The sequence below is a fragment of the Cervus elaphus genome, chromosome 12 (assembly GCF_910594005.1).
Source record: "Cervus elaphus chromosome 12, mCerEla1.1, whole genome shotgun sequence".
Lineage (NCBI taxonomy): Eukaryota > Metazoa > Chordata > Mammalia > Artiodactyla > Cervidae > Cervus > Cervus elaphus.
In genome coordinates, this window is record NC_057826.1 from 78,822,919 (window position 1) to 78,850,741 (window position 27,823).

Consider the following 27,823-nt stretch of genomic DNA (forward strand, 5'->3'; position numbering starts at 1 on the left):
CCAGGAAGCAGGAAGTTTGCAAATCACTACTTATCGACTTCCTCAAGGAAATTTCATGTTCACTTTTTTTTTTTTTTGGTCAGCTACTTTTATAACTGAACAAAGGATAAAGAGCCATAAAATTTTGGATCATATTTTCTTTTTGAAAACCTTGAAATGCATCTTCATTGTTTCTAGCATAAAATGATTCTGTAAAGAAGTCTGATGCCAATCTACTTTTCTTTTCCTTGTAAATGGCTAATATTTTGTTGTCTGGATGCTCAAAGGGGTTTTCCTTATCTTTTTTTCCCTTATCTTTAAAGACTAATTTAATAGCTTTACTAGAAAATGTTTTGGTTTTGACTTTCTGGGTCAGTTTTCTCCTTTGCAATATATAGACTTAATTCTTATTTCAGGAAAATTTTCTCAAAATTTTGTTTTAAATATTTGTTCTGATACATTGCTCTGGTTTCCCTTGAGAGGATAAATGTGTGTGTAAAATATCTTTGTTTGTTCTCTATATCTCTTTTTCTTGAAAGTTTTTATTTTTCTTTTTAGAAAAACCTTCCTCCTTTCAGCTTTATTTCTGAAAAAAATTTTTTAAATTTCCTTGATACTGGTTAGTTATCATTTATTATACAACAGTACTCTACACAAATCACTTTTTAGCTTTTCTATTTCTGGTTTACACTGTTCTTTAAAAGCATTTATTATTTTCTTTTTTTTGATATCTTTTCTTTCACTTGAAAATCAAATGAAAAAAAGAAGAAAAAAATTACGTTAACGTTTTCATCAGCTTTGTGACCACATTTTTCTAGTGTGTTACCGTCTACTTGAATATTACTGGGTTTTTTTCACCTTTTTGTTTCCACAGTAGCACGCATGGGATTCGATCATATTTCTTTTTTTTTTTTTTTCAATTTTTTTATTAGTTGGAGGCTAATTACTTCACATCGATCATATTTCTTATCTTTTCCCAATTTTAAATCAGGTAGATTTTCCCGGAATATTAAGAAAGGGCACTTTCGTCTCTCGGGCCCCGCCCACTCCCGGGCCCCGCCCACGCCTCTCACACACCGTCGCGGGACACGCCCAGTTGCTTGTCTCTCGCTGGTGCCAGACTCGCTCTATTTTTTCCCGCCATTTCCAGCTCTTCTTGAGAGCTGGTTGATTTCGGTGAGATCCGAGGCCTTCCTGGATCACTGCGGTCAAACAGGTAGGGAATATAGTTTAAAAAGAGCTTCTGGTAAATTCGAGCCTTTGCCAAGTCTCCATCGCTCTTAGAAATAGGGCGAGTCTTACCCTCACAAACCCGGTTAACGGCTCTTCTTTGAAAGAGTTCATTTGGTCAACCCATTTGATTAAAATTCTTCTTGCTCCGTCTAACTGGGAGCATTATAACTGGGACCTTTCCAGTAGTTCTTTAGACTCACTTCTGGGAGAAGTTAGTGTGTCTGTGAGCAACAAATAGAAATCTGAAGCTGGTGGCTCTGTGTAATGTCTTTGCGTTGAAACGTTTGCATGCTCAGTCGCTTCAGTCGTGTCTGACTCTTTGCGACCCGATGGGCTGTAGTTTGCCAGGCTCCTCTGTCCAAGGGATTCTCCTGGCAAGCATACTGGAGTGGTTTGTCGTGCCCTCCTCCAGGGGATCTGCCCCACCCAGGGATCGAACCGGTGTGTCTACAGATCCTGCATTGGCAGTCGGGTTCTTTACCGCTAGCGCCATCTGGGAAGCCCTATTGAAACATTTATTCAGTGTTTTTGTCTTGAATCTTGCCCTTGTGTGACAAAAATGTTAAAGTGTGGGACAAACTAGCCAACACCCTTTGAGCAAATGCCTCCATAAACGACTTTAAAACTTTTTTAAAGAAAAAACTTAAGTGGGGAAAAAATTTACCTTCTATTTTGTTTTTTTCCCGCAATTTAATTTTAAATTAAAATCAAACCTATTTCATTCTTGTAGTATATTCATGAAATATAAATTCATTAAATATATGAACTAATGACAGCTCAGTATGTATCAGTTCTGTGTTTTTAATGTCAGTTTTTTTGTTTCAAATCTTGCTGTTCAGTGAATATCAAATACATCTTTTATTTTTATTTTTTCAAATGCATCTTTTAAAAAAGGATGGGATTGGACAAAACATTAAATGATTTTTAAGATCACTTTCAGATCTATGATTCCGAGGTTCTGTGGAGTAGAAGAAAATGTAAACAAGCTGAGACATCATTCAAAAACCATGTTTCTCTTCGATAAAATGTGTCCCAAGTGGTTAATATGTGATCTTCTATATTTTGTCCACTACCTCCTCCTTGCTCCATCTTGCTGTATCACAGGAAACTATTAGGAAACACGTAGATGGTTCTTTTTTTTAAAGATTGTTTTTTCTAATTACAAATTAATACCTGAATTAATACAGAAAACTTAGAAAACGAAACAGTGTAAAGACAGCATATACACAGAAATATCCATAATCTCACCATTCAAAAAAGAAATCATCACTGTCCTGTTACTTTTCTGAATATGTATACTTTTTAGAAAATGGCATTGCATACTCTGCAGTCTGCTTTTTTACACTTCAGAGATATATGTACTTTCTTACAACCAATTGAAATACTCCACAAAAATATGCTCATATTCCAATAAATTAGCAGAAGCTAAGCAAACATTGTTAAGTAGATTTTGGAACAGCTATAATTATGTTATAGTAAATATAATTATGTTATGCCCAGAATTGTTCTCTCTCTTTGCTGCAGAATGGATTGGTTTCACTGCAACCGATGTTTCCGAAAAGATGGGGCCCATTTCTTTGTCACCAACTGTGGCCATATTTTCTGTAAAAAATGTGTGATTCTGGGTGAGTGACTTAACTGTTTTCAGATTCAGGCAAAAATGTTTTAAACTTAGAAATAATGATTAGCCATTTCTCTGTATAATTTGGAATAAAAGTCACTTAGGAGGTCAAATGTGCTGTGAGTATAATAGGAAACTGTTGATTATGAAAATTGGAGGAATCCATTAACAAAGAATGATTTAGCAAATGGAGTATCTATTATATGAACATCAAAAGGTGCCTGTCAGTGTTCTGAAGCCTGTAGCAGGGAAAGCCACAAAATTATGAGACTGACTAGAGAAAAGAGAGAAAAATAAAAATGATGACTAGAAATTGGGAAAGTGGTTGATAACAAGAGCCATTTCTAATGGAAAGTAGTATAGTCTGTCAAGTTAATTTGTTTAGAAATATTGACGATGATGATAGTGGTGGGTAATACCTTTGTGGTTTTCACATGTCCTGATTTTATATATCCTTACCACAACCCCAGGAGGTAATTATTAGTAGACCCACTTTACAAGTAGGGAGCTGATTCAAAGAGGTGATTTGACTAAGTTCTTGCAACTGTTAAATCCTAGAAGTGGGACTTTAAGATATGTCTTTTTTTTTTTTTTTTTTTTTTTTAATGCTGAAACACTTACATTTTCTGTATGTATGTATTCTGGGTATGTAGGTCCAGAAGAGGGACTTAGGATGCTTTGATCAGGGAAAATTTCATGGAAGAAGTGCCACTTTGATAAAGTTTTGATTAATAAATTGGAGTCTGCCAAGTGAATTAGGCAGGGAAGATCATTCTAGTTTAAAAGAACATCATGTATAAAGGAATATAGCATCATAAAACTTAGTACAGGGAAGTACACATGATTGGGATTGGTAGAACATAAAAGAATAAGATGAGAAATGTGAGAGATGAGGCTAGAGAGGTAGGCAGTGGCCAGATGATGGAAGGCTCTACCTACCAGGCTAAAGAACCTGAACTTTATCCTGCAGGTGATGGAGAGCTGTGGAAGTTTCTTTGTTTGGCTTTTTCTTAAATAGAAGAATGATTTGGATGTGCTAGCTGATTCTGGCAATAGTACAGGAGGAAGACCGGGAAAACTTTATCCCCAAGGAAAAAGAGTCAGGTTAGCTCACCTCTGGAGAAGCTTTTTTGAGGTGTGAATCTCATGACCCTTTTAAGTTCTCTGCTAATGTAACAAAGCTATTACTATGCTAACAGCAGCTCACTTTGGAGCAGTTTGTCTCAGTGAAGCACATGTCATATGATGTTTTCTCCTGACATGGCATTTATCTTAATCAATAACCAGCACCACTACTAAAAATTCAACTTCAAAGGAAGATTAGGAATTTTAATTCTCAAATCTTTCATGTTGAGTTAATCAGACAATGAGGGTAGGAGAGCTTCAGAACGATATCCAGGAATACTAGCAAAGTGCGAACAGGGCAGGAATAATTGGAGAATTTCTTCAGGTACCCAATGTGTGCCTACTGTCAGGGAGATGGAGTAAAAAAATAATAACTTAAAGTTGAGATCATTGGTAACTCTTCCTAGACTCTAGTAAATGTACACCCCTCAATGACTGCTGGGAGGCAACTGTCCCTCATGTGTAGCAGAAAACTGGGAATTTATTAAAAAGGAGATGGGTAGAGGTACAGAGTGAAAGCCTTACTTCTCATCAACATACATGTTTGGCATGTATGATTTCTGGCATGGTGCTCAAGTTGAGGTCCTTTTTTAGCACAGTGACATTCTGAATTCAGTAAGAACCTCTTTTCATTAGCTAGCCAACTTGACTATTAGCACATACTTTGGGAAAATCTTACTTCATGCCCATGAGAACCAAACATTTTTTCCCTTTCCCCCCTAGAAAAATGTGCTGTTTGTGGAACTGCCTGCAAGTATCTGGCTCTTTCTGATAATGTAAGTTTTTCCTTCTCTGTCACAATCTTATCCTGTTTCCTGATGTATAGGAAGTATACAAAGAATACAGTGACTATGAAGTGAAAGTTGGCGGGAATTCCCTGTCGGTTCAGTGGTTAGGACTAAGTTCTTTCACTGCAGACCTGGGTTCAGTCCTTGGTCAGGAAACTAAGATCACACAAGCCACACCATGCAGCCCCAAAAAAGACACAAAATACGTAGATAACAATTGAGGGGGAAAACAAGAGATAGAAGAATAATTTGTGGGTTTGTGGCTACTGCCACAGAAGCGTGAGGTAAGGAGGATTAAGACATATAGTCAACATCTCCTGGTTCAGTAGTAATCACACTCTTACCTAGCACAGTGAAATTCTATCTGGTGCTTTAGAAAGGGTGGTACGTCTTTAACTATATTTGCCAGTATTTTATTTCATTCCATTGTGATGTGTCTTATTCTCTTCATAGCTGAAACCTCAGGAGAAGATGTACTTCAAAAACCCTGTGGAGACAGCTTTGCAGTATTTCAGTCACATCTCTCAGGTATGAGAAATAACAGTGAAGACAGTCTGATTTTCCAGGCAAGTTATAATTACATCTTGTTTCTTTTCCAAAGGTTCTCTTTAAACTACATTCGTACATTTGTATACAATGGGGAGAAATTCGCTGCCTTATTTGCTTTCCTCGCTGATAATACAAATCTCAACAATTAACTTTTTACTGACCCAAAATCTGTGATAGGCTGTAAAAACCACTATGTAGCTGAATCTTGTAGTGCCTAGTTCTATTAAGTCATTTTTGAGGATAAAGATGCTTCTAGGCAGTTTCATTATCCTTCTGTGCAGATTTAGTGAATCTTCTAAAAGTTGCTTTGAATATATAGGTCTGACCCTGCAGTGGACTTAGCAACCTGGCTTTCAAAGTTTTGCTTATAGACCTAAGTTCAAGAAGGGATTTCTTGTTCTCTATTCTTATTTTTCAATAACCTTTCTTAGTAATGCTTATATATTTAATTCTTCATTTAGTATTTATAATTAGTTGTCTGAACTTTAGAAGATATTTTTCTTTTCCTGATGCATGATATGTTGTCATGCTATTGACTTGGTCAGGAGCAATCGAGTTGTGGAAGGAGGTGAAGAGGAGGCGGGACAGATTTGAGAGAGTTCCCAAATTGTAAAAATTTTGGTTTTTCACTTTCACTCTTTAGTTCTCCACCAAGATCATTTCATAGCCTCATGGGATTCTTATCTGGGTATGTTTCTTGAGATTTTATCGCTATTTTTTTTCTCTATTCTTCTCATTATTTTGAGAGTTATTCTTTTTTTTTTTTTTTTGAGAGTTATTCTTTTATTAAACATGAAGATGGTCCTTTGTCATGTTTGGCTGAAGAGAGTAGATTTCATTTTTCTTCGATGTCTCCCCTTTGATGTCATCAGTCCTGACTCTGAAGATGGAGGAAGGGAAAAGAGGGCTTTCATGGCATCCTGCTTTTAGCTGCTTGGGTGAACGATCATATTTGAGATACTATTTAACATTATGAGGAGATAAAATCCAGCTGAGACTCAAGGACAAATGTAAACAAGGTCACATGAACAAGAGAAAGAGCGGAGCTTTGGTTAATAACTAACCCAAGGATTAGTTAATGATCAGTAGAGAAATTATATGTAGTCTGAATTCTAACCTACCTAATCATGGGACCAATTACACATGGTCAAGTAATCAAGATAAAATACATGGAAGGGGTCAGTTAATCATCACTTTAGTGAAGTGCCAGTTTGGTAAAGTCAGCAATGTCTGAAAATGTGTTTTCCTAATCTGTGAAGTTGAATAACTGATCCAAGTAATGTCTAGATTGTCTTTTGCTCACATTTTCTTTCCTCAATCAGACTTTTACTGACTCATCTCAAATAGCAGCCCCAAGTGTACTTATCCTGCTTTATTTTTCATTGGAAATCTTATCTCTAATATTTTATAATATATTTGTTATTGTCTGAATTCTGCTCTGCTTCCCCATAGTGTAATGTGTTCAAGGTTCATCCATGTAAAAATATTAGAACTTCATTAGTATTTCATTCCTTCCCATGACCAAGTAATAATATAGATGGATATACATTTCATGTATTCATTCATCAGTTGAGGGACATTTAAGTTGTTTCCACCTTTTGATTATTATGAATAATGCCACTATGAACATATGCATACAAAGTTTTGTTTGGACATATATATTCATATCTCTTGAATATATACATAGGAATTAAATCACTGGGCCAAATGGTAGTTCTCTGTTTAACTTTTGAAACTGCCAGACTGTTTTCCCAAGTGCTTGCCTATTTTACCTTTTTACCAGCAGTGTGTAAGGATTTTGATTTCTGCATATTCTAATCAACATTTGTTTTTATCTGTCTTTTTTTATTATAATCATCCTAGTGGTATGAACTTGTATCTTGGTGTGGTTTTGATTTGCATTTCTCTGATGATTAATGATATTGAGCATCTTCTCATGTACTTATTGGCTATTTGTTTGTCATCTTTAAAGTAATGTCTATTCAGATACTTTACCCATTTTTTTAAAAGTTAGATTGTCTTTTTATTAATAGTTGTAAGTGTTCTTTATATATTCTAGGTACAAGTCCATATATATCGGACCGTATATATACCTAGGTGTATATCCTAGGTACAAATCAGGTATATGATTTGCAAACATTTTCTTCCATTTTGTTGGGCCCTTTCCACTTTAAAATTAAGAAATAAAACAGGGCTTCCCTGGTGGCTCAGTGGTAAAGAATCCGTCTGCCAATGAAGGAGACTTGGGTTCGATTCCTGGTCCAGGAAGATCCCACATGCCGAGGAGCAGCTAAGCCTGTGTGCCGCAGCCATTGAGCCGTTGCTCTAGAGCCTGGGAACCACCACTACTGAGCCGCAACTACTGAAGCCTGCTCTTGGCAACTACAGAGTAGCCACCACTGGCTGCAACTAGAGAAAAGCCCGTGCAGCAAGGAAGACCCAGCACAGTCAAAAATAAATAAAAATTATTTTTAAAAAAGAAATAAAATAAATGTTCATTAAGTAAATTCAAATAAGAAGAACAGACAAGATGGGATATCAGTAAAGTAGGAAATAGAAGATATTGAGAGAAGAAGAGGGAAAAATGTAAATTCACAAAGAAAGACCAATTCAGAGCAAAAGGCATAAATGAAAATACAGAAAAAGACTTTGATTAGTTTAGTGTTGGGATAGACAAATATTTCTTGAAAGGTCAGTAAATAGGCTTTGCAGGCCATGCAGTCTCTGTTGCAGCTACTCAACTCTACTGTTACAGCATAGAAGCAGCCATAGGCAGTCTGTAAACTAATGGGCAGGACCATATTCTAGCAAAAGGCAAAGGAGAAAAGGAAAGATATAACCATTTGAATGCAGAGTTCCAAAGAATAGCAAGGAGAGATAAGAAAGCCTTCCTCAGTGATCAATGCAAAGAAGTAGAGAAAAACAATAGAGTGGGAAGGATTAGAGATCTCTTCAAGAAAACTAGAGATACTAAGGGAAGATTTCACGCAAAGATGGGCACAATAAAGGACAGAAATGGTATGATCCTGACAGAAACAGATGTTAAGAAGAGGTGGCAACAGTATGCAGAAGAACTATACAAAAAAGATCTGATCGATAGTTGCCTGACTTTGAAGTCATATGTTTTCCTAACGTACATAAATAACTACCATACAAGTCATTTGAATAAAATCAAGTCAAGACCCTATCTCATCAATAGACCAGACCAGTTTTCCATCCCTCACTTGAATTTCAACATTGAACAACTGAGATAATCAATGATGCCTTTGAAGAAAGGTTTTGTTTAATTGAAGATTATTTTACCTGAAAAGAAAGAGTTTATCTGTCACTATATAAGACTTTGGAAACAGTATAGTTGAGTTCTTTGTCACTACTGAGCAGGTTGAGGAACTTAGGCCCCAATGTAAGAGATAATATCGCTTTGATTACAAACTGTTCAACCCAAAACTTAACTTTCTGACCGTGCCGCACAGCATGTGGAATCTTAGTTCATCAACCAGGGATGGAACTCATGCCCCTTGAAGTGGAAGCATGAAGTCTTAACCACTTGCCCACCAGGGAAGTCCCCTGCTTTTGATAAGGAAGCATTTAGAAGAAAAAATTTTTTTGCACAAATCTCTTTGAGCATCATAATTACTCTTACAATTACAAATCTGAACATGTAACTGCCTTTTCAAAACCCTTTGATGGTTTCCTATCACCTGTTTCCGACTCTTCAGAGTGACACCTAGTTCTCTTAAGATCTGGTTCCTCCAGATCTTCTCTCTCCAGTGTCATCTACAGCTACCACTTCACATTTTATGTACCACATAAGTTCTTATGTAGGTTATTTATTACTTAACCTATAGGGTAGGTTTAGTTCTTTGCAGTTCTTTTATACACCATGTAGTGTATAACAGTTTTGTATCTCTGTGCCTGGAATGCTTGACTTCCACACTAAAGTCACCTCTTAATTATCATTTCTATACTTTATACATACTTCTTCTGTTTTTCATATCACCTTTTGTTTTAGTTATTGATTCATACTTCTGAATATCTCTTGTACAATATGGTGAGGAGCTACAAAAGTACAAGTGTTCATACAATCCCTCTTAGTATTTCCTATCCTTGTATCCATCACCCTGCTTCATCAATTCTTAGCTCTTGGCCAATCTTCCTTTTTCTGGACCACCCCATCTCCTGCCACCCCATCTAGATTATTTTGAAGCCAAAATCAGATATCATATCATTTCAATTTGTGAATATTTCAGAGTCTGTCTCTAAAAGAGGTATTCTTTTCTTAAATATAACCATGTCATGATAAAATAATTCCCTAATATTATCCATTAATCAGTTAATATTCAATTTCCTCAGTGTTTCTTAATTATTTTAAAACTTTTAATTGGTTTCAATAAAATCTATATAGCTGAGTTGACTATTTTGTCTCTTAAGGTTATTTTAAACTGTAAGTTTCCTCTCGTTTCTTTTTTACTATTGTTGAAGAAAATGGTCTTGTGCTGTAAGGCTGTTCACAGCATGGATTTTCCACATTGTATCTGCCTGGAGTCATTTAATATGCTTGTCTGTGCTCTATATTTTCTCTAAGTTAATAGTTATTTAGGCTTAATCAGAATCATTTAAATTGAGGGGAGGGGATGAGACAAGACTACTTACAGCAGTGCTGTGTTCTGCCAAGAGGTATGTAATGGTTTTCTGTCTTTCATTTTGTGTGATGGTAGAAATTGATGAACTTTACATTGATCCATTAGTTCACTGAGTTGCAAGATGCTGATATTTTAATTCTGTCTTTTCTTCTCATTTATTTTAGCTGAATACTTAGGAGAAATTTACATTTCTCAACTATATGATTACCTTGAGATATAATTCAGAATTATGGGAATTCCCTGGTGGTCTGTTGGTTAAGATTCTGAGCTTATACTGCAGGGGGAACTAAGGTCTAACATGCCACATGGCATTACAAAAAATAAAAAAAGCCAACAGCTAAGATCTGTAGATATCAAGTAACAAGGAAGTCAGTTTCACCAAAGATAGATATGGGAAACTAATAAATTTTGAGTACCTAGGAGAGATAGTGAATTTACCAATTTTTTTTAATATGAAAGTGAAAGTCGCTCAGTGGTGTTTGATTCTTTGCAACCCCATGGACTACACAGTCCATGAAATTCTCCTTGCCAGAATACTGGAGTGGGTAGCCACTCCCTTCTCTAGGGGATCTTCCCAACCCAGGGTTTGAACCTGGGTCTCCTGCATTGCAGGCAGATTCTTTACCAGCTGAGTCACCAGAAAAGCCCAAGAATACTGGAGTAGGTAGCCTATCCCTTCTCCAGTGGATCTTCCCGACCCAGGAATTGAACCAGGGTCTCCCACATTGCAGGTGGATTCTTTACCAGCTGAGCTAAATTTATTTATTTGGCTGTGCCCAGTCTTGGTTGTGGCTCTCTGGAATTGATCTTCGTTGTGGCATGCAAACTCTTAGTTGTGGCATGTGAAATCTAGTTCCCTCACCGGGGATTGAACCTGGGCCCCTGGCATTGGAAATGTGAAGTCTTAGCCACTGGACTAGCAGGGAAGTCCCTACCAATGCTTTTAAAGTAAATTTTTTAAACTTAGCAACTCTTCTACAAATATTCAAAGCATTAAAATTGCATGGGAATATAAATCTTAAACTAAAAAAAATGACTTTTTAAAAAAAAATGACATTTAAAAGTGAAAATTAGGAAAGCCATTCTTTAGCACACACACACACAAAAAGCTGGTCACGCTAATATTCATTTCCAAAATATATTTTATGAGACAAAAACCCCCTTTTCAATTAAGGCAATAATATGCACACCCACATTGTATCATATGTCTTAAGAAACCACTGAGCTCCCCTTTACTTCTGTATGGTGACTTTCTCAATATCTTTCAGTGGTTTCTTCCTTACTTTTTCCAGCCTCTTGGCATTAACTGAATCTAATTCAGAACTGAAATTTTAAAAATATTCTACAGTAAACAAAATAAAAATTATGTCCCATGTTATCAATTCTAAAAGCAGTGGGAATCCAGAGCATGAAGACCATGATGCCTTTACCTGGTCCTAATATGAAGATACAGGAAAGGAGTCTGAGTATTAAAGTAGGTAGTTCCATGCATTGTTACAATGAAATAAACAATATTTAACACTTGGCATTATACAATGTTTAGTGTTATCAACAGAACTACTTTTGTTACTATCTGCTCTGTTATTATATGAATAAAATAATCCCAACTAAAAATAAGTAGGCAAAACTTGTCCTAAAGAAGCTATAACCTTTTTATGAGGCTGAAGGATTTGAATGAGACAGAATAATGAATTTGCTCACATTTGAGATTTGTAAAATACTGAGATTCATTACTGAGTTTAGAATCTCATTTAGTAGGTGTATTTGAAATAGATCAAACATTTGTACTCTAGCTTTGGGGAAAATCCCTTGATTTTCTCCTCTGATTCTTCTTTTTGCTGATGGTTATTTACCAATTGATCTTTCTTCCTCTTGGAATGGTCAGATCTGAGGTTTGGGTGTTAGTTTTTTAGGGTAAGTAGGTGAAGCAGGCCTACTTAGCCCTAGGCAAAAGGTTCCCCCAATAGTCTAGTCTTGTTCCCTGGAATTCCGCAGTAGGGGAGGGTCTGTTCCCCCTGCACACAAGACTAGGGGAGGAGTAACCCGGCTAGGGAAAGATTTGGGCTTTCTTGGCCCAAGCCTGATACTAACAATTTTATCACAAACTGATCCCAAGAGTAGGTTAGGATGTTTGGGGTACTGTCTTTTGGCTATATATTATATCTACCTGTAATATCTATTTCTCCCTAATCCGTTGCCATTTTAGATAACTCTTAGGAGTGAGTGCCTTTTTTTCTGCTTCTGCATTGTTCAAATTTTCTAAAACGAATATGTTTTTACTTTTATTGGAAATAAGAACAATTTAAAAAATAGACTACAATGAGTTCATATCTGTATAGAATTAGTTTAGTGTGTTTTTGAGTAGAAAATTAAGAGTCTGGAGACTGTATAGATTCGGAAGTAGAAATCTTCAGTAAGGTGGCAAAAGCAACTTGCAAATTAGACGAGAATGAAGTTTATGGCAAAACTACCAGAACTAGGAAGGACCTCAGACAAAGGGTTTATTGCTTGAATAGGTAGGAAACAGAAGAGACATAAATACTGCTGTGTATTCAAAAGTACAGCCTGACAAAGCTAAAACGCTTTCTAAATATTAACTTTTGATCTGATTCAGTAATCCCATGATGGGCACATCAGTACATCAAATGGTAAATTAAAGCAAAAGATAAAATTATTTGCCCATGCCCAGAATAATATTCAGGAAAAGTCATCTCCGTGTTTGTCTCTTTGCCCTTAAATGTAGCAGTATAAATAGCCTGGAAGTATCTTTGTGTATCTTAGGGAAAGTAAATTGGTTACCAGTGCTCTGCAGTATCTAGGAATGTGGAAGCTGAGTCCAAACTAATTGTAAACAAGTAAGGTCAGAACCAATTCTAAACCAATTCTAAACTTGGAAACTTTTTTTGTTGTTGTTGGTTGTCACTCTTCTTGCTCATGATGAATGGTTGTATTTTAAAAGGGCTTATCTGTGTCAGTATTCTCATTAAGATATTAGGAAGATGTTATTCTGGAGATGTAAAGCTTTGGCTTTCCCTAATTTTGGGGAATCGTGAGTTAGGTCAGATGCTCCAGAAGAAAACAATCAGTAATAGAGTATGAATTGAAAAATTTGTTTGTTGCTGGAAGTAAGGGGAAAGGAGTTATGGGGTTGTATGTCAAAGGCCTGTTTTTCCCTAGTAGGTGTGGAGTTTCCAGAAGAAACAAACAGATCTCCTCATCGCCTTTTATAAGCATAGAATTACAAAGTTAGAAGCAGCCATGCAGGAGTCACAGGAAACACTGACCAACCAGGACAAGTAAGTGACAAATCAGGTCACCCAAGAGCCCTTTCCAGAGAAACTAGAGCCTTTATATCCTTATGGTTCCAAAGCCTGAACATAGCTTCATGTGTGTTTATGTTTGTCTTGGGTAAGTTCAGTACAGAATTTTGTTCCCTCAGTCTCCATTTTCTTTTTCTCTTTCTTCCTTCTGTACTTTACAGCTTTCCTCTTTTACTTCCATTGGTCAAAAACTGCTTCTTCAGAGAAATCAGACATGGCTTTTTCACAGTAATAATGATGGGGATAGCATTTAAAATGTTACCTGTAGGAGGATGTGTTTTGGAAGTCTTAAGCTAAAAGATGGAATCCCTGATGGAAATGTTCAGACATCTTCAGGCCAGGGCTGCATATGGAGAAGAGATGCAATTCTGTGTAAAAGCCTCTGAAACCATACCAACTGATGCTTATTTTCTCCACCTGGTTCTTCTCACCACCAAAACCCTGCCATTGCTGACCTGAATCACTAGGTCTCTGTCAGAATTATCTTGTATAGTGGCAAACGTCTCTCTGGAAGCATTAACTAGATTTGATAATAATAAAAACCAGGAATTTTTTTTATCCCACTGACCTGCTGGAGCTCATTGTTTCCATCTTTTGCCTAGAGAGCTGTCAGTCTTAAGGAAAGAGAATGGAGAACTGAAGAAATTTCTAGCCATCGTGAAGGTGAATAAAATAGATTTTTCATACTATTATTTTCTCTTCTACTTTGCCCATCTGTCTAGCTGACTGAATAGAATAGTTTTACATGGCAGGTAATAATTAATAATGGTTGTAAAATAAACATACTGTAGTAAATGGATGAGGCCACAGAAGACCTTGAAGGGATGAGAGGACAAAATTTAGCATAGTGGTAACCCATTCTTGAACATCAATGAAGCATAACATGGCACATGGGGAAGCTCTCTTACAGAAGAGTTATCTGTTGTAACTTAAAATTTCTCTTCAAGAATCCCAAGGCACCTCAGGACCCTTCTTCTCCATCAAACTCTATTTCCTAGACATTTCTGTCTTCCCAAGATTGTTCTTTGTGTTTATGTAACGTTCCTTTTGATTTTACTCTTATATTTTCCTTTCTCTCTCCATAGATTCTATTTCCCCATGTATATCAGTCTTCAGGATTCCCAATGTGTTTTTGTGAAGAGAAACTAAAATTTTCTTCCCCCAAAGCTAATCATTTTCTAAGGTAACACTGCAGCTGTTTTCTTCTATTGGAAATATTAGTAACCACAACTAGAAGACATTGTAGCTTAGTTATCTGAAAAGTAACATCCATTGATGGGGACTCTTGAACTATAGCTTCCTTCACCCCCATTTTTTTCACTTACAGGAATCTCCAAGTTGGTACCAAGGAAGCAGGTCAGTTTTATTAGGCACCATAGCTTCCCTCTTTGAAAATATCTATCTTTTCTTGACACTTGGCTCTAACTCTTATGTGGGCTCTGAGGTGGAGGAAATGGTTTATGAATTTATCTTTCACTTCTCCATGAAAGAGTTACTCACTGAAAAGCGCTGACGTAAAATCTTGAATGCAGTGCCTACCCTTGACCATCATCTTATGAAATTCTACTCATCCTTCAAAATTCAAGTCATGTCATTTCCTCTGTCAAGACTATTAGGCAGAGTTAGATGTTCTATTATTCACTTATTCAATAAGTATTCATTAATTACCTATTGTTTGTGATGTACTGTGTTAAGTGCTGGGTGTACATCACCAGTGTTTCTAATTATAAATGTCTGTACCCTACCAATCATTAAATATTTTTAATATCAGCTCTGTACTGATGGATTAAAAAAACATGGCCGTTGACTCACAGAAGCTAAAGTCTAATGTTCTAGCATACTCTGTACTTCTAATACAGCCATTATAACATTGAACGTTGCTTTTTTATTGTCTCTCCCACTAAGCCTCTCAAAAATAGAAACCACATTCTAGTTATCTTTGTAACCTCAGTATCTAAGATACATGAGCACTAAATAAATGCTTGTGGATAGATGGAAGAGGGGATGGAGGGAGTGAGGGAATGGTGGATGTGTAAATGGGTGGATAGATATATGTAAAGTTAAGAATACCTGGTAAGTGATACTTTTAGCACTAAAGCAGAGCTAGTTTTTTCCTAGTTTCATGTTGGCTTATTTTAACAGATGGAAGTAGTTACGTTTGTTGTAAGGTGTGTATGTAACCTGTGTTAACTTTGTGGTCTGAAGTGTTTAGCTATCAAGCAGATTCTTTAGTAGACCAAAATTTTCTGTCACTGAAGTGTTCTGAAGTATATATACCATGATGTTTAAAAGAAACACTTGTTAAAGCAAGTTTTCATCTTCTGGGATATACTTTTTATTTTATTTTTTTTTTTTATTTTTTTTAATTTTTTTTATTAGTTGGAGGTGGGATATACTTTTTAAAACTTCCATCCCCTGTAGTTATGACTGCATGTGCCAGGCCTCTAGAAGTTAGTGTGTTAAGCTGAACCAACTTGATTGGATTCGCTGTCCATACATAGGGCTTGTTTTCCAAAGAAAAATATTGTTTAGAGTAGCAAACTTATAAGCCTGCTCAGGCATGTTGTAAAGCCGCTGGAAAAGTAACTTGGAGCAAGTTTTGTGAATGGAAATGTAGTGCTCAAGTCACATTCTGCTTTAAAAAGTTGTAACAAATACAGATGAATTAAAAAAAAAAAAAAGAATACCTGGTAAGGCACTAAGGGAAGGATGAAAGGACTTCAGAATTTCTATTACTGGCAATAAATAGAGAAGTGGAGAAGATTTCACTTAGGGAATTGGAGAGCCAAGGAGACCCATATGGAAACCTTGCTTCCACTATGCTCAGAGAGGAGGCTATTATTTTTATAAATAATGGTGTGATTGATCTTCTAGGGGTGGCAAGTTCTGCTTACAGAGATTAGAACTGCTTTTGTTTTTTTCTTCCTTGCAGGTTAAACACACCTCGGCCAGTGGGCATCACTTCTCCATCTCAGTCAGGTAGAGACAATGTTTTGCCCAAATACAAGTGTGAGATAAATAAATATCCTTTTTCATAAACTGTAAACCATAAGGAAGATGATTTCCTCTCAGAAAGTATAATGTGACTTTTCCTATTCTTATGTATGATATGGAAAGGCCAAACTCGCAGATACCAACTTGCAACAGACAGGCTAGGCAAAACAGGGCACATCATTAATGGCAACTTTTCATCCTCCGTTTTATTCCCTTTTAGTTACTCCAAGACCCATTTCTCAGCATAGTAGCCAAGTGGTCAGGTGAGTAGAATTTTCGCTACACAGAAACATTAAAACTGTTGGCAGAAGATGGAAGATGAAAGAAATGCCTAGATGTGGCTGAGATAGGGACTGAGGAGACTTTACGTCGATAAAAGTTTAATACCAGGTTTGTTTGCTTTTCGTTTTTGTTTCACTTCATACAGTCGGTCCTCCTCAGTGGAGTCTACCCCTTATAGAATGGCTGGCTTTAGTAACTTGGGACAAGTAAGTAATGTTTACATTGTCTTTCCAGACTGAGATTTCTAATGCTAAATAAAAGCCAAGATTAAAGAAAGAATATTAAACTTTTATTGGTTTTGGCATGAATTGTCTCTCTTTTGGCAGTGCAGACCTGATATTAGAAGCAGACCTAATTCATAGCTTGGAATGAATAGAGGTGAAAATAGTGGACCACATTAACAGTGTCCATGATGTTAATTTTGGAAGGATTAAAATGTGGGTCTTTCTTGGACTTGTGTACCCACTCTGGGAGAACAACATATTCTTCAATGTATACATATCATGAAATATGGAAGCCAGAGAATCAGGATATATTTACTAATGTTATTTGTCCCTCAGGGAGCCAGAGGTCTTCAGGGAAGGAGCACTCCCAGGGATTCTTTTACTGGTAAGAGGGGGAGAAAAATGTTTTCAGAAACCAACATATTCTGTAAAAGTACCAACAGATTTCGGGTTTTCTGTGCATAATATAATGCCATTTTACTTCCTTTTTCTCTAAACAGTGATCCCAGGTATCCAGACACTACTTTTGAATAATATTTCTGTTCTCAAACTGATAAGGAGAAAATTGAAACTTGAGTAATAGGAAGTCTTTGATTTCTCTGGTCAGGAGATAGAACTTTTGAGTAATTGACTTGGGTTTTTTTTAATTGCCACAAGATGGCAGTAGAAGTTAGATCTAAAAGAAGATTAACTGGATGCCAATTTATGTTAGCCTGAAGAGTATCTGGCTTCTTCAGTTCAGTTCAGCTCAGTTGCTCAGTCATGTCCGACTTTTTGCAACCCCATGAACTGCAGCACGCCAGGCCTCCCTGTCCATCACCAACTCCCGGAGTTTACCCAAACTTATGTCCATTGAGTCGGTGATGTCATCCAATCATATCATCCTCTGTCATCTCCTCCTCCTGCCCTCAATCTTTCCCAGCATCAGGGTCTTTTCAAATGAATCAGCTCTTAACATCACGTGGCCAAAGTATTGGAGTTTCAGCTTCAATATCAGTCCTTCCAATGAACACCCAGGACTGATCTCCTTTAGGATGGACTGGTTGGATCTCCTTGCAGTCCAAGGGACTCTCAAGAGTCTTCTCTAACACCACAGTTCAAAAGCATCAATTCTTTGGCGCTCAGCTTTATAGTCCAACTCTTACATCCATACATGACCACTGGAAAAACCATAGCCTTGACTAGACTATGTCTCTGCTTTTTAATATGCTGTCTAGGTTGGTCATAATTTTTCTTCCAAGGAGTGTCTTTTAATTTCATGGCTGCAATCACCATCTGCAGTGATTTTGAAGCCAAAAAAATAAAGATTGCCACTGTTTCCACTGTTTCCCCATCTATTTGCCATGAAGTGACAGGACCGGATACCATGATCTTAGTTTTCTGAATGTTGAACTTTAAGCCAACTTTTTCACTCTTCTCTTTCGCTTTCATCAAGAGGCTCTTTAGTTCTTCTTCACTCTCTGCCACAAGGGTGGTGTCATCTGCATATCTGAGGTTATTGATATTTCTCCCGGCAATCTTGATTCCAGCTTGTGCTTCTTCCAGCCCAGCGTTTCTCATGATGTACTCTGCATATAAGTTAAATAAGCAGGATGACAATATACAGCCTTGATGTACTCCTTTTCCTATTTGGAACCAGTGTGTTGTTCCATGTCCAGTTCTAACTGTTGCTTCCTGACCTGCATACAGGTTTCTGAAGAGGCAGGTCAGGTGGTCTAGTATTCCCATCTCTTTCAGAATTTTCCACAGTATATTGTGATCCACACAGTCAAAGGCTTTGGCATAGTCAATAAAGCAGAAATAGATATTTTTCTGGAACTCTCTTGCTTTTTCGATGATCCAGAGGATGTTAGCAATTTGATCTCTGGTTCCTCTGCCTTTTCTAAAACCAGCTTGAACATCTGAAAGTTCACGGTTCACATATCACTGAAGCCTGGCTTGGAGAATTTTGAGCATTACTTTACTAGTGTGTGAGATGAGTGCAATTGTGTGGTAGTTTGAACATTCTTTGGCATTGCCTTTCTTTGGGATTGGAATGCAAATTGACCTTTTCCAGTCCTGTGGCCACTGCTGAGTTTTCCAAATTTGCTGACATATTGAGGGCAGCACCTTTCTAGCATCATCTTTAGGTTTTCAAATGGCTCAACTGGAATTCCATCACCTCCACTAGCTTTGTTCGTAGTGATGCTTCCTAAGGCCCACTTGACTTCACATTCCAGGATGTCTGGCTCTAGGTGAGTAATCACACCATCGTGATTATCTGGTTTGTGAAGATCTTTTTTGTACAGTTCTTCTGTGTATTCTTGCCACCTCTTCTTAATATCTTCTGCTTCTGTTAGGTCCATACCATTTCTGTTCTTTAGCGAGCCCATCTTTGCATGAAATGTTCCCTTGGTATCTCTAATTTTCTTGAAGAGATCTCTAGTCTTTCCCATTCTATTGTTTTCCTCTATTTCTTTACATTGATCGCTGAGGAAGGCTTTCTTATCTCTCCTGGCTATTCTTTGGAACACTGCATTCAAATGGGAATATCTTTCCTTTTCTCCTTTGCTTTTCGCTTCTCTTCTTTTCACAGCTATTTGTAAGCCCTCCTCAGAGAGCCATTTTGCTTTTTTGCATTTTTTTTCCACGGGGATGGTCTTGATCCCTGTCTCCTGTACAATGTCACGAATCTCTCCATAGTTCATCAGGCACTCTGTCTATCAGATCTAGTCCCTTAAATCTATTTCTCACTTCCACCGTATAATCATAAGGGATTTGATTGAGGTCATACCTGAATGGTCTAGTGGGTTTCCCCACTTTTTTCAATGTAAGTCCGAATTTGGCAGTAAGGAGTTCATGATCTGAGCTACAGTCAGCTCCCAGTCTTATTTCTGCTGACTGTATAGAGCTTCTCCATCTTTGGCTGCAAAGAATATAATCAATCTGATTTCGGTGTTGGCCATCTGGTGATGTCCATGTGTAGAGTCCTCTCTTGTGTTGTTGGAAGAGGGTGTTTGCTATGACCAGTGCATTCTCTTGGCAGAACTTTATTAGCCTTTTCCCTGCTTCATTCTGTACTCCAAGGCCAAATTTGCCTGTTACTCTAGGTGTTTCTTGACTTCCTACTTCTGCATTCCAGTCCCCTATAATGAAAAGGACATCTTTTTTGGATGTTAGTTATAAAAGGTCTTGTAAGTCTTCATAGAACCGATCAACTTCAGTTTCTTCAGCGTTACTGGTCGGGGTATAGAAGTGGATTACCGTGATATTGAATGGTTTGCCTTGGAAATGAACAGAGATCATTCTGTCATTTTGGAGACTGCATCCAAGTACTGCATTTTGGACTCTTTTGTTGACTATGATGGCTATTCCATTTCTTCTAAGGGATTCCTGCCCACAGTAGTAGATATAATGGTCATCTGAGTTAAATTTCACCCATTCCAGTCCATTTTAGTTCGCTGATTCCTAGAATGTCAACGTTCACTCTTGCCATCTCCTGTTTGACCACTTCCAATTTGCCTTGATTCATGGACCTAACATTCCAGGTTCCTATGCAATATTGCTGTTTATAGCATCGAACCTTGCTTCTATCATCAGTCACATCCACAACTAGGTGTTGTTTTTGCTTTGGCTCCATCCCTTCATTCTTTCTGGAGTTATTTCTCCACTGATCTCCAGTAGCATATTGAGCACATACTGACCTGGGGAATTCATCTTTCAGTGTCCTATCTTTTTGCCTTTTCATACTGCTCATGGGGTTAAGGCAAGAATACTGAAGTGGTTTGCCATCCTCTTCTCCAGTGGACCACATTCTGTCAGACCTCTCCACCATGACCCGGCTATCTTGGGTGGCCCCACACAGCATGGCTTAGTTTCATTGAGTTAGACAAGCCTGTGGTCCATGTGCTCAGACATAAAAATATTGCAGAGAAGAAATACTCTGTAAAACTCCAACTTAATTTCTTGTCTCTTTCCCCTTCGAACTATTATTCTTACTACTGTTTTTTAAGACATTAGTCAGTCCATAGAGAATATTTATTGGAAAGGATTTCCCTTTCTTTCCCAAGAGGCAATTTTGAAATTCACAAATCTCTTCCTGAAATAGCCATTTTTGAAATTCACCAAATAGTCTCCCTCTGATTCTTTCATACTCACCCCTTTGAAGAGTAGGTGTCTTAGCCAATTTATTTCTGTCAAGTTAGTAGTAATACTCTCTTTTATTCCTGATTTTAGTTATTTAAGGCTCTCTTTTTTTCTTGGACAACCTGGCTAAAGATTAGTCAAGTGTTTTAAACAACTCTAAGAAGGAAGTTTTAAAAATTTGTTATTGAACTATAGTTGATTTATAATACCATGTAAGTTTCAGGTTTACAGCACAGCAATATATGTATATATATTTCAGATTCTTTTCCGTTTAGGTTATTGTATAATATGAGTAGAGTTCCCTGTGCTATACAGTAGGTCCTTGTTGGTAATCTATTTTAACTAACTATACATAGTAGTATGTATATGTTAGTCCCAGCCTCCTAATTTATCCCTCCCCTTACCCCCTCAGGATTAGTGAATTTTGTTGATCATTTCAAAGAACTAACTTTTGGTTTTCTTGATTTTTCTCTATTATTTTCCTATTCTCTATTTCATTTATTTTTGCTCTGATCTTTTTCTTTCCTTCTGGTTTTGGGTTTGGTTCTTCTTATTTACTAAAGTGGAAGGTTTCATTATTGACTTAAGATCTGCTTTTTTAATATAGATGTTTACGTTTACGTTTCACTCTGAGCACTGCTTTCACTGCATCTTTCAAGGATTGTGTTTTTGTTTTCATTCATCTCAAAGTATTTTCTAACTTCTGTGATTTTTTTTTTGTTTGATCCACTAGTTATTTAGCAGTGTTGATTATCCATATAATTGTTAATTTCCCAAATTTCCTCCTGTTTTTGATTTTAATTTCATTTCACTGTTGTTGGACAACATATTTTGTATGATTTAGATCCTTTTAAATGTATGGCCTAAAGCATTGTCTATTCTGGGGAGTGTTCCGGGTACACTTGAAAAGAATGTATATTCTGCTGTTGTAGGATGTCTGTTAATTTAGTTGGTATGTAGTGTTGATGTGTTTTAAAAAATATTTATTTGTTTGGCTGCAACAGATCTTGGCTGTGTTGCGGCATGCAGGATCTTTCGTTGTGGTTTCTCTCTGGCTGTGGCTTGGGCTCCAGAGTTGTAGGCTCTGTGGTTGCAGCACGTGGGCTTAGCTGCCTCACAGCATGTGGGATCTTAGTTCTCTGACCAGGGATCAAACTTGTGTCCCCTGCATTGGAGAGCAGATTTTTAACCACTGGACCACCAGGAAAGTCCTCATAATGTTGTTTAAATCTTCTATTTTCCTGCTGATCTCGTCTAGTTGTTTTATCCATTATCAAGGAGTATCTTAATTTCTCCTTCATTTTTGAAAGATAGTTTTGCTGGATTTAAAACTTTTGGTTGACATTGTTTCATTTAGCATTTTGAATATGTTATCCTCCTATGTTCTGGCCTCCATGGTTTCTGAGGAGAAATCAGTGCCAGTTTTATTGAGAATCCCTTGCATGTGATGAATGGCTTCTCTCTTGCTGCTTTCAAGGTTCCTCTCTTTTTTTTGTCTTTAGCTTTCAACAGTTTATGATGCATCCAGGTATGGATCTCTTTGATTTATCATCTTAGGGATTTGTTGAGCTTCTTGGATTTATAGATTAATATTTTCATCAATTTGGGAAGTTGTCAGCCCTTATATCTTCAGATAATTCTCTCTGCCCCTTGTCCGCTTTGTTTTCCTTCTGGGACTCCCATTTTGTACGTGCTGGTATGCTTGATGGTATTCCATCAAGTTTTCTGAGGCTCTGTTCATTATTTGTCATTCCTTTTTATTTATCTTCCTCAGACTGGATAATCTCAATTGAATTATCTTCAAATTTGCTGTTTCTTCTGCCTGCTCATATCTCTAGTGAAGTTTACATTTTAGTTAGCTTTTACTTATCAATTCCAGAATTTATATTTACTTAGTATTCTCTATTTGGTGAGACGATTGTCATACTTTCATTTAGTGCTCTAGACATGGTTTTCTTTAGTTATCTGAATAGGTTTAAAATAGTTGGTTTAAAGGCTTTCCCTTAAAAGTCTAATGTATCTGTGCGTGCGTGCATGCGTGTGCATGCTAAGTCACTTCAGTTGTGTCCAACTCTTTGCAGCCCTATGGACTGTAGCCCACAGGCTCCCCTGTCCATGGGATTCTCCAGGCAAGAATACTGGAGTGGGTTGCCATGCCCTCCTAATGTATCTAGGCTTCCTCAAAGACAGTTTCTACTGCTTTTTTCCTTTCCTTTTGTAGGTTCTACTTTCTTGTTTCTTTCATGCCTTATAATTGTTGAAAACTAGACAGCTAAATAATATAACACGGCAACCCTAAGAATCAGGTACTCCCTCGCCTCCCAGCGTTTGTTGTTGTTGTTTGTCATTGTTGTTTAGTGACTTTCCAAAACTAATTCTGTAAAATCTGTTTTCTTTGTCATGTGTGGCCACTGAAGTCTCTTTTCAGTTAGCTTAGTGGTCAGCTAATGATTGGACAGAGATTTCCTTAAACACCTGATACCAGTAACCCTCAGTGTGTGCTAAAGGACTGTATATTGAGGTGCACTTTCAACACTCAGGCAGTTGACTCCTGTGCCGTAGCCTTCCCTTTCTGCTTGTGTGACGTCTACGTAAGCCCAGGATGACAGCTTAGGGTCTTTTTAGGTCTTTTCTGAGCATGCATATAGCCCTGTGCACATGGCCTCGATTCCCAAGAACCTGTTGTTCCTTTTCAGAGTCCCTGAAGACAACTCATTCCATAGCTTTCTTTTGATGCTTTTTGATTAGACTTTTATTTGTTCCAATTGATAGTCACCTCAGGCAGCCTAAACAAATACCTTTAGTTGTTTGCAACAAACACTCCTGGGAGAAAGGCTTTTCACACTTGGTGAACTCTAAGCTCCAAGTCCTAGTAAGTTTGGCTCTTTGTTCAGTTGCTAAGTCATAAACTCTTTACGACCTCATGGACTGCAGCACGCCAGTTTGGCATCAAGTCAGGTCAAATAAAGGCAGCCTTGCAAGTGAAGTCTTCCAGTGAACTGCTAGACAGGTGAAGTAATGACAGTTTTCTGGGAATGAGGCTTTGAAAGAGTTCTAACCCCATTCCATCCCCTATGATGACTGCCAGACTTGGTTTTCAATGCTTCCATTGAGCTGGAGAGGGAAAAGTGGGACTAGGGCAAGTTAAAATTCCCAAAGCTCACTGTTCTCACTCACATTTGGTTATTTTTCTGGAATAAACTTTTCCCAGATTGTTAAAAATGCTTTGTTAATTTCCATAATTCTGAAAGTAGTCAACTGACAGTTTTTGCCAGATTTCTCATTCCTTTTATTGAGAGACTCTGTGGAGGTCCTTACTCTGCCATTTTTATTGATGTCACCAATTTAATGACCCGTTGTGTTTAGACATTCTTTCTGGTAATCTTCAACTTAGAGGGGAAATCAAGGCACAGATACATTAGAGCACATCAGAGCAGTGTGCTCATGATCCTAGCCTACAAACTCATGAAAGAGAGAAGACAGTTCCATAATTATCCACTGCTAGGTGATTTGTGGGCTTTTTCACTTGCCTTTAGCCCCAAAACCTGACATATTTACTGAAAATCTTTGATCCCCAGTTCCTTTACCCTGGTCCCCAGAATATCTGGATCTCTTCTCAGTTCATAGATTATCTCACAGACTCATTTTTATGCTTCCCAGAAACCCCTTCACCAGCTTCTACTCACAGCCTATCTTATAGGTAAGTAACACTGTTTCCTTTCACTTGAGATCTGTTCCCACTGACATTCTGCCAGCAGCCCTGGAGTTATTTCTCCACTGATGTGTACTACTGAAATTTATAATCTACCTTGTAAACAAAAGAGAAGATAGAATATTACTGTGTCTAATACATATCTAAATTATTTAATTGTATTCGCAGTTGCAAGCAGGGGATTTATTTCCTCTATGGCTTAAATGTGTAGGCTCTTCCTTTACACATGCTTTTTACTTTAACTTTTCCTTTTTTCTGTTGATGCTCTTGTTTCCCCTCTTTAGAGCTTCATCTGTCTCCTCTGGACAGGGGGTCTTTTCTTTCAGACCATCTCTAAATGGTGGGGATTCAGGTCACACAAGAGTCTTCACCCCTAATAATTCAGGTAAGTTAATTTAACATTCCTAAAGAAGTGGCGCTTCAACTATCAACATATATACTAAAATGACGATTTCAAGGTGAAAAGAAGTTGAGTTTTTTTTTTTTTTTACATGCTATTCTAGACCCTGGAAAAGCATTGTCTCAAGTTGTACCCCTTAATTTTCTTTAAGACCATTTCCTTCACAGTGAAGGCAGGCTTTGGATTGTGCCTAATTTTCACTCATATTATCCCAGGAATCAAAGTCTGCTGTAATATTTGGCCAGATGATTGACCTGTAATATTAAACTGGCTTTTTTTTTTTTTGGTCTGTTGCTTTTGAGATCCCTATGTTGGAACACTGCTGGGGGCTCAGTGCTCAATGAAAATGATAAACCAGCATCTTTTTTCTCCTCATGTTTCTAAGATACTTCTGCTACCAGTCCTTGTGATAAGGGCCTGTCATCTTCCATAGCTCACCAAAATCTTGATATTGTCTTTGCATCTTTCTATTCATAGTTAAATTCAAATCTCAGACCTCCATGTCAGTACCCCATCCTCAAAGGAAAATAATGAACCTTATAACTCTTGAGTTACTTAGCTAACAGCCTTTTCTCTTCTGAGTAGTGTACTATAGATTAAGAACCACTTATTTAACCTGATCCATAATTAACAATACTGAGGAAATGCTCTAGGAAGTTATCTTTCATCATTCCATTCCATCCTTAAGGTCAGAGGCAGAACAGAACCACACCGGAGAGCCTTCCTGGTTTCCAGCTACCACTCCTACAGGTGAGCCCTAGCTGGTCTAACTTGTCTGCACATGAAAACCTCAGTTAGGCCTGCACACTAAATGCCTCATTCTGGTGTCTTGTTAAGGTGATAAAATGTAACAAGTGAAGAGGGAGGTGGATTTCAAGTGTGGTAATCATATGCACACAGTTTTTCAGAGTGGTCTTAGTTTCTAAGGTTCTATTCTACTGTCAGATTGGCCTCCTGGTTTGGGGTTTAAAAATTAGGTCACACAGTTCTTGTTGTTTAGTTGCTAAGTCATGTTGAACTCTTTGCAACCCCATGAACTGTAGACTGCCAGGCTCCTCTGTCCATGGGATTTCCCAGGTAAGAATACTGCAGTGGGTTGCCATTTCCTTCTCCAGGGGATCTTCCCGACCCAGGGATGGAACCTTTGTCTCCAGCCTTGTCAGGTGGCTTCCTTACTGCAAGGGAGTGAACCTAATAAGTATGCTAACACAAATAACATTCCCAAAAGTTTCACAGATAAAGATTTTCAATGGAATATATCTTTTAGATAGAGATACTGAATGAACTAGGGAAAGCCATTTATATTTCTCCAGAGATAACTAGAATAATGTTTTGTAAATTTATGAAACGGATTCTGATCCAGAAAACAAGAGTAAAAGGGCACGGGAACAAGAAGAAAGGTTTGTAAGGAGCTCTCTTTTAAGTTTACTTTTAAGTCTTGGGTTATTGAGAATATTTAGACCAAGCTCCTGGTGACCATCTAAGGTAGGTAAATATTTTGCTCTCAGACTCCAAAATGCCCTTTATTTTCATCAGCAAGGAATTAGAGTCTAAGCCTTAAAAGGCAACACTGGGGGAAATAACATCCCTCTGCATGTGTGCATGCTAACTAGCTTCAGTTGTGGATTCCTTACGACCCTATGGACTGAGAGCCTGCCAGTGTCCTCTGTCCATCCGATGCCTAAGGCAGGAATACTGGAGTGGGTTGCCATGCCCTCCTCCAGGGTATCTTCCTGACCCAGGGATTGAACCCACATCTCCTGTGGCTCCTGCCTTGCAGGCAGATTCTTTACTGCTAACCCACCAGGGAAGCCCAGGATCCTTGTAAATGGGGGGATTAACCTACAGGTGAAAAAAAGACTTGAGACATATAAACCATCTGCAAGTAAATGTTCTTCAGTTGGATCTTGATTGGAGTAAACTGTATAAAACCATTTATGTATGAGACAGTTGATGAAAACTGAATATTTAGTGGACATTTGATTAAAGAGCTTTTAATGGGGTTTTTTTTTGGTCGGCATGATGCTATTGTGGTTGTTTTTTAAAAGTCTAAAAAAAAAAATAAGTCTATCTTTCGGAGATGCATACTAAAATATTTATGGATAGAAAGTTAAATGATTGTCCTAGTTTTGCTTTAGCTTCATCTAGTGGAGCAGGGTAGTGTGAGGGAGCAGAAATCAAAGAAAATTTGCCATGAATTAATTGTTGAAGTTGGGTGATGGGTATGTGTGAATTCATTATATTACTGTTTTTTTTTTTTTAATATATATATTACTGTTTTTGTATTAAGAGTTATTGAAGAAAGTACCACTTACCCAGAGACATAATTCTGCCTCCCTGGTAATGGTCTCTGGGTATGGTAGTCATGTTCCAGGTTTCCCCAGTTTGATTTCAGAAATAGTCTACCTTATCACCATAAACCAACTGAAACATTCCAGTTTCATAAGTAGAGACATAGCCTTTGTCACACTGGACGTATCAAATCTTATCAAATTTTCTTGCAATGAAGAAAACTATGGGGAAGCAACAGCAGTGGTTTACTGTCATGCTAAACTTCATATAATGACTTAAAAGGGCCTTACTTGCCCTTTTTTGTTATAAACGCCCTTAACTGCCTTCCTGTCCTGTGCTGCAATCTCTACCAACAGAGGCAGATGGGATTAGCCAGAGGGAGAGAAGCATGGAACACTCCCAGATAGACCACCTTCAAGGTCTCACCTATGCATACTGCTGAAGGATGGACAGAGGCATCTCATACTCACTTAGGTGTGATGCCCTTGGAAAATGTACCCCTGCCTATGCCTGTTTCATTCTGTACTTTCTCTCAA

At 37.6% G+C, this 27,823-nt stretch overlaps 1 protein-coding gene across 1 annotated transcript; it reads left to right on the forward strand.

Annotated features, from left to right (window-relative positions):
• Nucleotides 1–1,063: 1,063 nt before the first annotated feature.
• Nucleotides 1,064–27,780, forward strand: RNF212B (ring finger protein 212B). Its single transcript, XM_043920589.1, has 15 exons — nucleotides 1,064–1,195; nucleotides 2,737–2,837; nucleotides 4,682–4,734; nucleotides 5,200–5,274; nucleotides 13,119–13,234; nucleotides 13,861–13,921; nucleotides 14,586–14,614; nucleotides 16,191–16,237; nucleotides 16,473–16,515; nucleotides 16,680–16,740; nucleotides 17,095–17,143; nucleotides 24,544–24,583; nucleotides 24,880–24,980; nucleotides 25,684–25,745; nucleotides 27,644–27,780. The coding sequence occupies exons 2-15, from the start codon at nucleotides 2,738–2,740 to the stop codon at nucleotides 27,692–27,694; spliced, it is 888 nt and encodes a 295-aa protein (XP_043776524.1). The 5' UTR covers nucleotides 1,064–1,195; nucleotide 2,737; the 3' UTR covers nucleotides 27,695–27,780.
• Nucleotides 27,781–27,823: the final 43 nt, after the last annotated feature.